Raw genomic sequence first — 12,670 nt, 5'->3', positions numbered from 1 at the left:
ATTGTGGATCTAGGCGCTATATAATTGGAAATTGAGAACATTTCAAGTAAGGAAGAAAACTATGTTAAGAGTTTATGACTCATTGATTAAAAGTGTAATTGCGTTTGGCTGCACCATATGGTTTGGAGGATGCCGACTTAAAGATAAATCAAAAATTTCAAAATCTATCAAAGAGGCATCAAAAATAATAAACCATCCTCTTGATGGAGTAGAAAGAATTCATGGAAAAGCAATAGAAAGGAAAGCATTCTCAATTACATCCAATAAAAAACATATTTTATACCATGAATTTAGTCTTTTACCATCTGGGAGAAGGTTTTGTCAGATTAAATGTAGAACTAACAAGTATAAATCAACGTTCGTTCCATTAGCAATAAAAATTTTGAATATTTCATATGGTATAGAAAAACCAAGGATTGATTCGTTTACTGATTAACTGATTAATTTATTTAATGTAAGATTAACTGACCAATTGATAATGATGATAATTTTTGGTGTCGAATTGCCACAATCGTAACAAATTGAAAACGAAATGAATATGTTTCTGTTGTGTATATCGCACGTGTGAAAGAGAGAGAGAGAGAGAGAGAGAGAGAGAGAGAGAGAGAGAGAGAGAGAGAGAGAGAGAGAAAATAAGTAGGAGTGAAATATCTGTTCAATCTTACAGTTATCATTTAACATTATAACAAGTGTAACTAAATGACAAATTGCCATATTTATGGACAATAAAGATCTATTATTATTATTATTATTTATTATTATTATTATTATTATTATTATTATTATTATTATTATTATTATTATTATTATAAATTCATTCATTCATTCATTCATTCATTCATTCATTCATTCATACTTTAAATGACTCTCAAACCTGGGACTTCGTAAAATTGCGCGGGTTTGAGAGTTGTATGAATCAATCGATATTTGAAGGACGAGTTTTCTGGCCAAATTTTTAGACACATGTTTTACTGGAGCACAGCAGTTAAAAAATCATATTCGTTTATTTAGTGTGAGTTAGAGTGGTATTAGAGTGGTATGACACTCGCTTTCGGATCGGAAGGTCCTGGGTTCGAGCCTCGCGCTCGACGCCTAGTTGAGTCCTTTGGAAAAGGCTCCTGACTCACATTCTCTCACCTTACTCAGGTGTAAAATGAGTACCTGGCCGCTAACAGCGTTGTCTTTGTCCGAAAAACAGGCGTCATGTCCCGTCCTATATGTTAAATGTTGTTGTTGACCAGGGACCCATTGTAAAGCGCTTTGAGCACATTTAGTGGATAATGCGCTATATAAAAACGCTCAAAAAGCTTAATCGTCAGGAAAAAAGTGTGTGTAAAAATAATAATCCTTTTTCAATCAGTTTATTCAGATACAAAATATATTGCTTTAAAAAAAAAAAAACAAAAAAAAAATATATAATTTGTTATAAACTGTGACCCATCGCGTCACTCCAGTATAATGTCAGAACACATCACACAAATATTGGTTCTATCTATATCAGTACTAAAGCTATGACAGTATGGATTGGATTGGATTAGACTGAATTGGATTGAATTGGATTGAATTGGATTGGATTGGGTTGGATTGGATAGGATTGGATTGGATTGGATTGAATTGAATTGGATTGGATTGGGTTGGATTGGAATGGATTGGGTTGGATTGGATTGGATTGGGTTGGATTGGATTGGATCGGATTGGATTGGATAAGATTAGATTGGATTGGATTAGGTTGGAATGTTAATGTTTAGCATCTGTTTCAGTCTGACATAACACAGTTGTGACGTGATGGGCCACATTAAGTATTCCATTTCTGACAGTTTAGTCTGTATGTTATAATAGTCTTGTTCCTTTTTCTAATCGTCTTTCTGTGAGTCGTCATCGATACCATTGCGGGTCTGGGTCTGCTTTTCTTTTCTAGTTAGGAATAATAAGAGAAATCGATTATATTAAATAGAATGATATTTTATATCCATATCTTCAATTGGATTCAATAGTCTGATGTCACGTCGCCCAGCAACGGCGGCCATCGTGGCTCTAAACAAAGAAAATCGATACTTTTTATTCTTCATGCTGGCTAGAACTTTTCATGTCTTGTGATCAGAATGTGTAAAAGTCAAAACATGATCAGATTTATAATGTTTTTAACCTCTGGATACGCTTTTATGCTCGGAGAAATATTTCATAAGGGCGTCGGTCATTGTTCCGATAGTTTAGAGCCAGTTACTAAGTTACCAGGCGTCATTACGAGGGAAGAAGAAGAAGAAGAAGAAGAAGAAGAAGAAGAAGAAGAAGAAGAAGAAGAAGAAGAAGAAGAAGAAGAAGAAGAAGAAGAAGAAGAAGAAGAAAGAAGGCGAGGAGGAGGAGGAGGAGGAGGAGGGAGAGGAGGAGAGAGAGGAGGAGGAGGAGAGGGAGGAGGAGGAAGAAGAAGAAGAAGAAGAAGAAGAAGAAGAAGAAGAAGAAGAAGAAGAAGAAGAGAGAAGAAGAAGAAGAGAGGAGGAGGAGGAGGAGGAGGAGGAGGAGGAGGAGGAGGAGGAGGGAGGAGGAGGAGGAGGAGGAGAGAGAAGAAGAAGAAGAAGAAGAAGAAGAAAGAGAAGAAGAAGAAGAAGAAGAAGAGAAGAAGAAGAAGAAGAAGAAGGAAGAAGAAGAGAAGAAGGAAGGAGGAAGAAGGAAGAAGAAGAAGGAAGAAGAAGAAGAAGGAAGAAGAAGAAGAAGGAAGAAGAAGAAGAAGAAGAAGGAAGAAGGAAGAAGAAGAAGGAGGAAGAAGAAGAAGGAGGAAGAAGAAGAAAGAGAAGAAGAAGAGAAGAAGAAGGAAGAAGGAAGAGAAGGAAGAAGGAAGAAGGAAGAAGGAAGAAGGAAGAAGGAAGAAGAAGAAGGGAAAAAGGAAGAAGGAAGAAGAAGAAGGAAGAAGGAAGAAGAGAAGAAGGAAGAAGGAAGAAGAAGGAAGAAGGAAGAAGAAGAAGAGAAGAAGAGAAGAAGGAAGAAGGAAGAAGGAAGAAGAAGAAGAAGAGAAGAAGAAGAAGGAAGAAGAAGAAGAGAAGAAGGAAAGAAGGAAGAAGGAAGAAGGGAAAAAGAAGAAGAAGAAGAAGAAGAGAAGAAGAAGAAGAAGAAGAAAGAAGAAGAAGAAGAAGAAGAAGAAGAAGAAGAAGAAGAAGAAGAAGAAAGAAGAAGAAGAAGAAGAAGAAGAAGAAGAAGAAGAAGAAGAAGAAGAAGAAGAAGAAGAAGAAGAAGAAGAGAGAAGAAGAAGAAGAAGAAGAAGAAGAAGAAGAAGAAGAAGAAGAAGAAGAAGAAGAAGAAGAAGAAGAAGAAGAAGAAGAAGAAGAAGAAGAAGAGAAGAGAAGAAGAAGAAGAAGAAGAAGAAGAAGAAGAAGAAGAAGAAGAGAAGAAGAAGAAGAAGAAGAGAAGAAGAAGAAAGAAGAAGAAGAAGAAGAAGAAGAAGAAGAAGAAGAGAAGAAGAGAAGAAGAAAGAAGAGAAGAAGAAGAAGAAGAAAAGAAGAAGAAGAAGAAAGAAGAAGAAGAAGAAGAAGAAGAAGAAGAAGAAGAAGAAGAAGAAGAAGAAGAAGAAGAAGAAGAAGAAGAAGAAGAAGAAGAAGAAGAAGAAGAAGAAGAAGAATGAAAAACTTACAAGGATGAACAGTGAGCCCAATGGAGGGGACATAACACGCTCTACCAGAAAACGGTTTCTCTGTGCCAATCATGGTATCGTCTATGGAGTTGGTCTGAAAGTATCAAATGTGACAGGGAATGACGTCATCAGTCGGATGGTGAAAAGGTTTGGACTGAGATATTGCCAAGTTTAGTCAGAAGGTCAATTTTAATCCAAAATCAACCCTTTTTGTACATTTTAGGGAAATATCATAGCTTAATTTATCTTCTAAATATTTTTACAGCTAGTCAAGTTGAAAAAGTATGAAATTTGAGAAAAGTTGCTGGATACATTCCACATACATCTGGCCATAACTTCATGAAAAATCACCCGATTTACTTCAAATAAAAATTTAAATGCTCCAGGGAGGATTTTCTTTTAGAAAATGCAAATCCAAAATTTTCACCTTCCGGCTGATTATGTCATGCACTAACACAAATAAAGAAATTAAGGAGCAGGCACTATTGTAGGATAAAGATCTGAACAATTGTGTATGAAAGGTGCCAGACCAAGCAAGAAAGAAAATGAGAAGAGAAAAAAAATACAATCCCCAAAAAATCAGTCTACCTCGACTGGGGATCGAACCTCAGTTCTTCTGATTACCGGTCAGACGTGCTACCATTAATGTCTGACCTGTCATCAGGAGGTCTGAGATTCGATCCCTAGAAGAAGTCGACTAATTTTTTTACTCAGAATAAAATGGATGGGTAGAATAAAAAATGAAGAAGTATGGAAAAGAACACAGCAGAAACCAGTGGGAGAGGAAATAGGAAGAAGACGATGGAAATTATTGGACTGGAACCCTCAGGGCAGAAGATCAAGGGGAAGGTCACGAGGAACATGGAGAAGAATTAAAGAAGCTGATATACAGAGAAGTGGTAAGACCTGGAATGAGATTAAAAAGTTAGCTCGGGAGAGAGAAGGATGGAAACTGTCTGTCTGTGGCCTATACCCTGACGCAGGGTGAAAAAGGCAATGATGATGATGATGATATTTTTCTTTCTTGCTTTGTCTGTCACTTTTCATACACATTTGTTCAGATCTTCATTTGAGTTGCCCTGAGGATGGAGAAGAAAGTTTACTTTAGTTTTTGTGCGGCCATGTGGTATTACATTCACCTTCGGAGCGGAAAGTCCGGGGTTCAAATCCAGCTCTGAGAGACAGAGTACTTGGAAAATGCTGTTTACTCGCATTCTCTTTTCGTACTCAGGTGTAAAATGAGTACCTGGCCGTTACAGTGTTGTCCCTGTCTGATATAAAACATTTATAATCTTGCCTAACAGACGTCATGTCAGGCACCCCTTATCTGGAACTCCCTTCTGAGATATATCAGAGAGAGGATGATGATGATGTTGATGATGATGATGATGATGATGATGATGATGATGATGATGATAATGATGATGTGTATGAAGATGTAGATGATGATGATGATGATGATGATGATGATGATGGAGATGATGATGATGATGATGATGATGATGGTGATGTGTATGAAGATGTAGATGATGATGATGATGATGATGATGATTATGGTGATGTTGATGATGATGATGATGATGATAATGGTGACGATGATGATGATGATGATGATGATGATGTTTATGAAGATGATGATGATGATGATGATGATGATGATGATGGTGATGATGATGATGATGATGATAATGATGATGATGATGATGATGATGATGATGATGATGATGATGATGATGATGATGATGATGCTGATGATGATCATGACCATGATAATGATGATGATGATGACCATGATGATAATGATGATGATGATGATGATGGTGATGATGATGATGACCATGATGATAATGATGATGATGATGACTACCTCCTTGATTCTCTCAACAACTCACATTTTCTGTCTTGAGGGTCATGATGGCGTCCATCTTTGACTCACAGGAAGTGGCCGCCACGTTCCCGTCGATCGTAAACATTCCAAAAATGTCTCCTTCTTGCACCTCGATCCGATGAATGGCGTCAACTTGATGCGTCCACCGCTCGTACACGGTTGCTATGGAGACTGGGTTGTACCCCAACATCCGGTATTTACCGCTATAAAAGAGGAAGATAAAATGTCAGAGAAATAGATAGTATGCGCTTGGCTAAGACGTTCACAACATTGCCATCCGGAAGTATAACTGACCAAAACACAAAATAGTCTGTAATCATGTACATGTATATTCTGGTTCATACAGCTTAGTGAGAATTACTCATAAACGCGGATGGCAAAAACAATAACAAAGACCTGGGTGACGTCATCTTCGTTCTATCTATAGAAATACATAGATAGAACGAAGATGACGTCATTCAGGCTTTTATTATTGGTTTGGTTTTTTTTTTGCCATCCATGTTTGTGAGTAATTCTCACTAAATTGTATTAACCAGACTATAGTTGACGTCACTTGGGTCTTTGTTATTGCTTTTTGCCATCAGCGTTTATGAGTAATTCTCACTAAACGGTATTAACCAGGCTATATACGTGCAAGGTTACACAGAGTTTTTTTGTTTTTATTATTATTATTATTATTATTATTATTATTATTATTATTATTATTATTATTATTACTATTGTACGTATTGGTGGTATTACGATTGTTGTATTTTTTTGTGTTTATTAATGGTAACAGTTTATTTTTTCGTTCCATTTACCATTTTTTCCACCTTCATGTATGTTGTTCTCGAATGGTTTTCGGTTCAGAGATTTCGTCGCTTTGAACATAGACGATGCGTTATTTTTGGAATTTTCTATGTCTTTCACTTTTTTGTCTAAATCCTCGTTTCTGTGTTTTATTGTAAGTGATCGAATTGAATGCAGTATTTTGTTTCGTTCTGTTTTCAGGTTTATTGTTTCTTCCGAGTCTTTCGTGTTCTGTATCCTGATCCTAAGTTCTTTTTGTTGCCGCGATAGATCGTTAATAGCGATGTTAGGCGTTCGATTTGGTTTGTTCTTAGTTGTATTAATAGAGCCTGCACTTTCTTCCCCCGCATATTTCATTGCCGCTTGCGTCTCTTTCCATTCATTGTTTGGATTACTGTTTTGCTTTATTTTCCATAGACTTGAGTTAAGTTCATATTGGTAATGAATGCGACATTCTCGCTCATTTACTATTTTTGCCGTGTTTATTTTGACTGCCGTTTTACCTTTCTGTCTTCGTTGTCTGTACACATTTATGTTGAAATTCGTTTTTACAAGTTTGTGATCGGATGTTAGCAGTGTACCACCGTATGATCGCGAGTTGGTTGAGTAGTGTTTATGGCGGTGTCGACATATGATATAGTCTATTTGGTTGTGTATTGTTATCATTTTGTCTTGGGTTTGGTCTTTCCTTTGTCCTACCCATGTTGTCTGGTGTCTTGATGGGTGGTTGAAAGCACTGTTTGTTATGAAAAGTTTTCTCTGTTCACAGAACTGGACTAATTTTTCTCCGTTATCGTTACGTTTTCCTTTTGAGTATGATCCTAAACATAGTGTGTCACTGTCGAGACGTTTACCTACTTTGGCATTAAAATCTCCAGCAATTATTAATATTGATTTGTTTCCTATTTTGTTCAGTGTATCGTCTAGGTCTTTGTAAAATTTATCAGTTTCCTCTGGGTATTGTTTTGCGCGTTGACTTGTTGGTGCGTAAACATTTACGATTGAGATAGTGAACGTCTTCTTACCGTGATCGTCTTTGTTATCGTTATTCTGGTTCCTTGAATTGATCTTACACTTAAGCTCAAGAACACATATTCTGTCCGAAACATTCCATTCGTCACTAGTCAAATCCCTGCAGTTTTTATTTATGAGAAATCCACATCCATAGTGAGGTGAACTGGAAGCAAAGCACAGCAGTCTGTGACCATTTATTGTTTGGTCGACGCCATCTTGGATCTTCGTCTCTTGTAAACACAACACATCGATTTTATAACTTTCTAAATCTTGACACAGTTGTTCCTTTCGAATGTTACTTTTAATAGATCTTAAGTTAAAAGTTCCAATATTAAGATTAGTCCACATCAGGTAAAAATTAAAGATTCCACACAGTGAATAAATGGAAACATAAGACTATCCACTGAGCCGAAGCTCAATGTCAACAGGTGTCAGCCATGTTGTCCGGAAACCATTCGAGAACCCAAAACTACAGGATAAATTTGGCAAACAGACAACAAATCCCAACGATATCCTTGGCATTGTAACTGACCACTTCCAGCAGAAATTTCACAAACAAGTCTCACAAATATCGCCCTTCTCAGGAAACCCTAGAGACCTAAACAACCGCATCACAACAACTGAAGTTAGAAATAGCATAAAGTGCCTAAACAATAACAGATCCCCAGGCGAAGATGAAATTCCCGCTGAACTGCTGAAATGCGGTACCCTCTCCCTGGATCTGAGCATTGCAAACATAATGAACAAAACATTCTCAACACACAAAGACTGGGACATAAACAGCGGTGTCCTAATTACAATACAAAAACCAGGAAAAACGAAAGGACCCGTAAACAACCTGCGCCCAATAACATTACTGAATACCATAAGAAAAACACTGTCAACTATTGTCCTCAACAGAATTAGACCGAAAATAGAAAATTATCTATCACATAGCCAAAGCGGGTTTCGCCAAGACCGAAGCACATCGGACGTTGTATGGACACATAAATGGTTGGCAGCAAAGGCACTCAAAGAAAACATATCCATAACAATAACCGGAATCGATATGTCCGCAGCCTTTGATACGATCGACAGAGGAAAACTTTTGGAGATATTAACAGAAATAGTAGACGAAGACGAGCTCCGAATAATCCGATTTCTCCTCAGCAACACAAAGATACAACCAAGGATATACGGGGCCACAAAACAGACGCAGTTCGAAAGTAACATCGGGACCCCCCAAGGAGATAGTCTGAGCCCGATTCTGTTCACAATATACTTAGAACACGCTCTGAAAGAAGTTCGAAAAGTCATTCCAAAACCAACGACTCATATTGAGAATGCAATCCCTAGAGAAATCGCCTATGCAGATGATGTCGATTTTATTGGATCAACACCAGCAAATATAGACATCATACAAAATACCCTCATGAAATATAACCTCCAAGTCAATGCCAATAAAACCGAATTTACAACAATATCGAGGAACAAAGAGGAATGGAAAAGAACAAAGAAAGTCGGCTCACTAATTGGAGACACCGAGGATGTACAAAGAAGAAAACAGCTATCAAACGCCGCACTCAGTAAACTCACCAATGTATGGATTAGAGGTGACAAAATAAAGAGAAAAACCAAACTGAAACTGTACCATGCTCTTGTAAAACCGGTACTTCTGTATAACTGCGGCACTTGGGCGTTGACAAAATCCGAAGAAGAACATCTGGATGCCTTCCATCGCACACAGCTAAGAAGGGTACTGGACATCAAATACCCCAAAAAGATCTCAAATGAATCACTCTATAAGATCACAAAAGAAAGACCAATCTCCCTTGACATTTTACAACAACGATGGCAACTTTTCGGTCACATACTACGCAGGGACAAAAACATACCAGCAAACCAAGCCATGTCGGGATACTTCCAAAAACACGGGAACCTTTTCAGAGGAAGACCGATCACAACACTCCCCGTGATCCTAAACAAAAACCTCACAACACTTGGACAAAGCATTAGTCTCATAACGGCAGGGGACCTTGAAAATCTGAGAACCCTAGCAGAGGACCGGCAATATTGGAGACACCTCACACAGGAAATACTGGAAACAGCCAAGGCGACCCGATCTTTCGGTCGAGACGCGAAAGGCATCTAAGTCAAGTCAAGTCATGTATGTTGTCATCAAATTGTGTGATTTATTGGCGAAAGCCTACGATTGACTAAACTTTGAACATGTGAAGAATGTAGGTATTTCAATTGTCCCAACTATCGAGAGCCTACTCTATGTGTAAATGGTAGCACGTCTGACCGGTAATCATAAAGTCTGAGGTTCGATCCCGAGTCGAGGTAGACTGATATTTTGGGGGGGGGGGGTATTTTTCTTTCTTGCATCGTCTAGCACCGTTTCTTACACGCTTATTCAGATCTTTATCTTACACCGGTGCCTGCTCCCTAATTTCTTAATTTGATATAATTTATTATTTTTCACTGTGACAAGTAACCAACGTAAGATCTTCAACGTGAGCTGGAAAGAGCACATATTAAATGAAGAGCTCTACAGTGACCTCCCCCCAGTGACTTCGAAGATACAAAAGAGAAGACTTGCAGGGCACTGCTGGAGACACAAGGAGGAGATTGCACGCAGTCTTGAGCAATGGGAACCACTTGAGAGAAATAGAAGCAGAGGCAGGTAGAATAAAACCTACATTGATTGTCTGCTAGATGACACAGGAATGGACAACATCCGGGAGCTGCGTACGCTTATGGAGGACAGGACAGAATGGCGAAGACTAATGATAAATAATTGAGCTTTATATAGCGCAATATCCACTAAATGTGCTCAACGCGCTTTACAAGGGGTCCCTGGTTAACAGCAACATTTAACATGTAGGACGGGACATGCCGTCTGTTAGGCGATATTACAATTTTTTCGGTAAAGACAACGCTGTTAACGGCCAGGTACTCATTTTACACCTGAGTACGGTGAGAGAATGTGAGTAAAGAGCCTTTTCCAAGGACTCAACTATGCCCCGAGCGCGAGGCTCGAACTCAGGACCTTCCGATTTGAAAGCGAGTGTCATACCACTAGACCACATAGCCGCACGTGTGGCTCATGTTGGGCGCCCCAAGGGGTGGCCTAAGTAAGTAAGGGAACCAAAGGCCACCCTATTGGACTAGTTTATCACTAATTAAGGTTTGTATTGGATTCTAAAAGAAATAAAAAACTTGAGCTTATATATAGATAGAACGAAGATGACGTCACTCAAGCCTTTGTTATTGTATTTTGCCATCAGCGTTTGTGAGTGATTCTCACTAAACTGTATTATCCAGACTATATAAAAGTTCATGGTCATACATATTTTTGTGTATTGGCCCGTTGTACTTCCGGATGGCAATGTTTTGAGCGCATACTATCTATAGAACAACCACCACCAAAGTGCTCAATGCACTATAAAAAGGGTCCCTGAACAACAGCGATACGTAACATGTTTTATTAATCTTCGTGTTTGTTTCTAATTTTTTTTTAAATGTCTTAACTCTCTCCTTACCAGCAATTTTCAGAATTTTACCCGAAACTTCACACTCACCCAACCCAAAAATAGATTTTTCAAACAGAATAGTAACGAGTTTATTCTAGATTTTGTTTAGATAAATGAGCTCTGCAATACAGTGTTCAGTTTTTATAGCTATAACTATAACAAATGGTGCGGCTATGTGGTCTTGTGGTATGACACCCGCTTTCGGATCGAAAGGTCCTGGGTTCGAGCCTAGCTCGGCGCATAGTTGAGTCATTGGAAAAGACCCTTTACTCATATTCTCTCACCGTACTCAGATGTAAAAAGAGTACCTGGCCGTTAACAGCGTTGTCTTTGTCCGAAAAGAAAATTGTCATATCGCCTAACAGGCGTCATGTACCCCTACATGTTAAAAGTTGCTGTTGGCCAGGGACCCCTTGTAAAGCGCTTCAAGCACATTTAGTGGATATTGCTCTATATAAAAAAGCTCTTTAAAAAAAAAATGAAATCAGAAGAAGAACAATGTTGGTTGCATCGTAACAAATGTGATGATTTTCCTCTTGGTGGTAAGGAGAGAGTTAATGTTCAATGCTTACCTCGTTGAGTTGTGTCTATAAATCACAAAGTTGACAACTCCAACTCCGACCCCGAAGAAATGCCACTGGGTGACGACACCGTTAAAGGGGATTCTGAGAAATATTGACACAATGAGACATTATGGGTGGATTTAACCATGCGTTCAAAGTGTAGAAAATAACAGATATTATTTATCACAAAAAAAAAAAAAAAAAAAAAAAAAATTAAAGAAAAAAAATTAAAAATTATGCCCTTCAGCCACGACGTAATAATAATACTAATACTAATAATAATAATAATAATAATAATAAATATATAATAATAATAATAATAATAATAATAATAAATAATAATAATAATAATAATAATAATAATAATAATAATATATATAATAATAATAATAATAATAATAATAATAATAATAAATAATAATAATAATATAATAATAATAGTAATAATAATAATAATAATAATAATAATAATAATAATAACATATAATAATAATAATAATAATAATAATAATAATAATAATAATAATAATAATAATAATAATAATAGATCTTTATTGTCCATAAATGTGGCAATTTTCATTTAGTTACACTTGTTAACGTTATATTATGATAACTATAACATTGAACAGATATTTCACTCCTACATAATATTCTCTCTCTCTATCTCTCTCTCTCTCTCTCTCTCTCTCTCTCTCTCTCTCTCTAACATAACATCGCCTAATACTGATCTCTCAGAGTGGTTCTATAGCAAAAATTATAGGATTTTTCATATTCTACAACATATGTAATTTTCATGCTTTCAACCCCAATTTGCACAATAGGATTCAATAGTCGTAATGTCACTTCCTTTCTAATGACGCATGGTAACTTAGTAACACTGGCTCTAAACTATCGGAACAATGGCGGATGCCCGTATGAAATATTTCTCCGGCGAGCATAAAAGCGTATCCAGAGAAAAAAACCCCCCATAAATTTGATCATGTTTTGACTTTTACACATTCTGATCACAAGGCATATGAAAAGTTCTAGCCAGCATGAAAAATAAAAAGTAATGATTTTATTTGTTTAGAACCAAGATGGCCGCCGTTGCCAGGTAGCGTGACATCAGACTATTGAATCGTATTCAAGGACCTAATTCCCCATACTATAGGCATTCTACGAAGGAATATAGATAATTCATCAAACAAGATGTCTGGTGTCGACAGGAATCACCCATGTTGTTCAAGTGAGCAAAATGGGGGTTAATAAATAATCTTGCCCAAGGAAAAAAAACGAAAGT

The 12,670-nt window shown here is 37.2% G+C and overlaps 1 protein-coding gene across 1 annotated transcript in view; it reads right to left on the bottom strand.

Moving 5' to 3' along the window:
• Positions 1-1,345: 1,345 nt before the first annotated feature.
• Positions 1,346-12,670, bottom strand: part of LOC144976632 (uncharacterized) — a 63,122-nt gene continuing 51,797 nt past the window's right edge. The window contains exons 29-32 of the mRNA XM_078920930.1: positions 11,401-11,493; positions 5,515-5,713; positions 3,623-3,716; positions 1,346-1,914 (exon numbers count right to left, since the gene is read on the bottom strand). Coding sequence (XP_078777056.1) covers positions 1,913-1,914; positions 3,623-3,716; positions 5,515-5,713; positions 11,401-11,493 — 388 coding nt within the window. The 3' untranslated portion in view covers positions 1,346-1,912. The remainder of the gene's footprint in view (positions 1,915-3,622; positions 3,717-5,514; positions 5,714-11,400; positions 11,494-12,670) is intronic.

The sequence above is a fragment of the Berghia stephanieae genome, chromosome 7 (genome assembly GCF_034508935.2).
Source record: "Berghia stephanieae isolate SIO BIC M18660-M18661 chromosome 7, UCSD_Bste_1.3, whole genome shotgun sequence".
Taxonomy (NCBI): Eukaryota; Metazoa; Mollusca; class Gastropoda; order Nudibranchia; family Aeolidiidae; genus Berghia; species Berghia stephanieae.
This window is presented reverse-complemented; position numbering and strand designations above follow the sequence as displayed.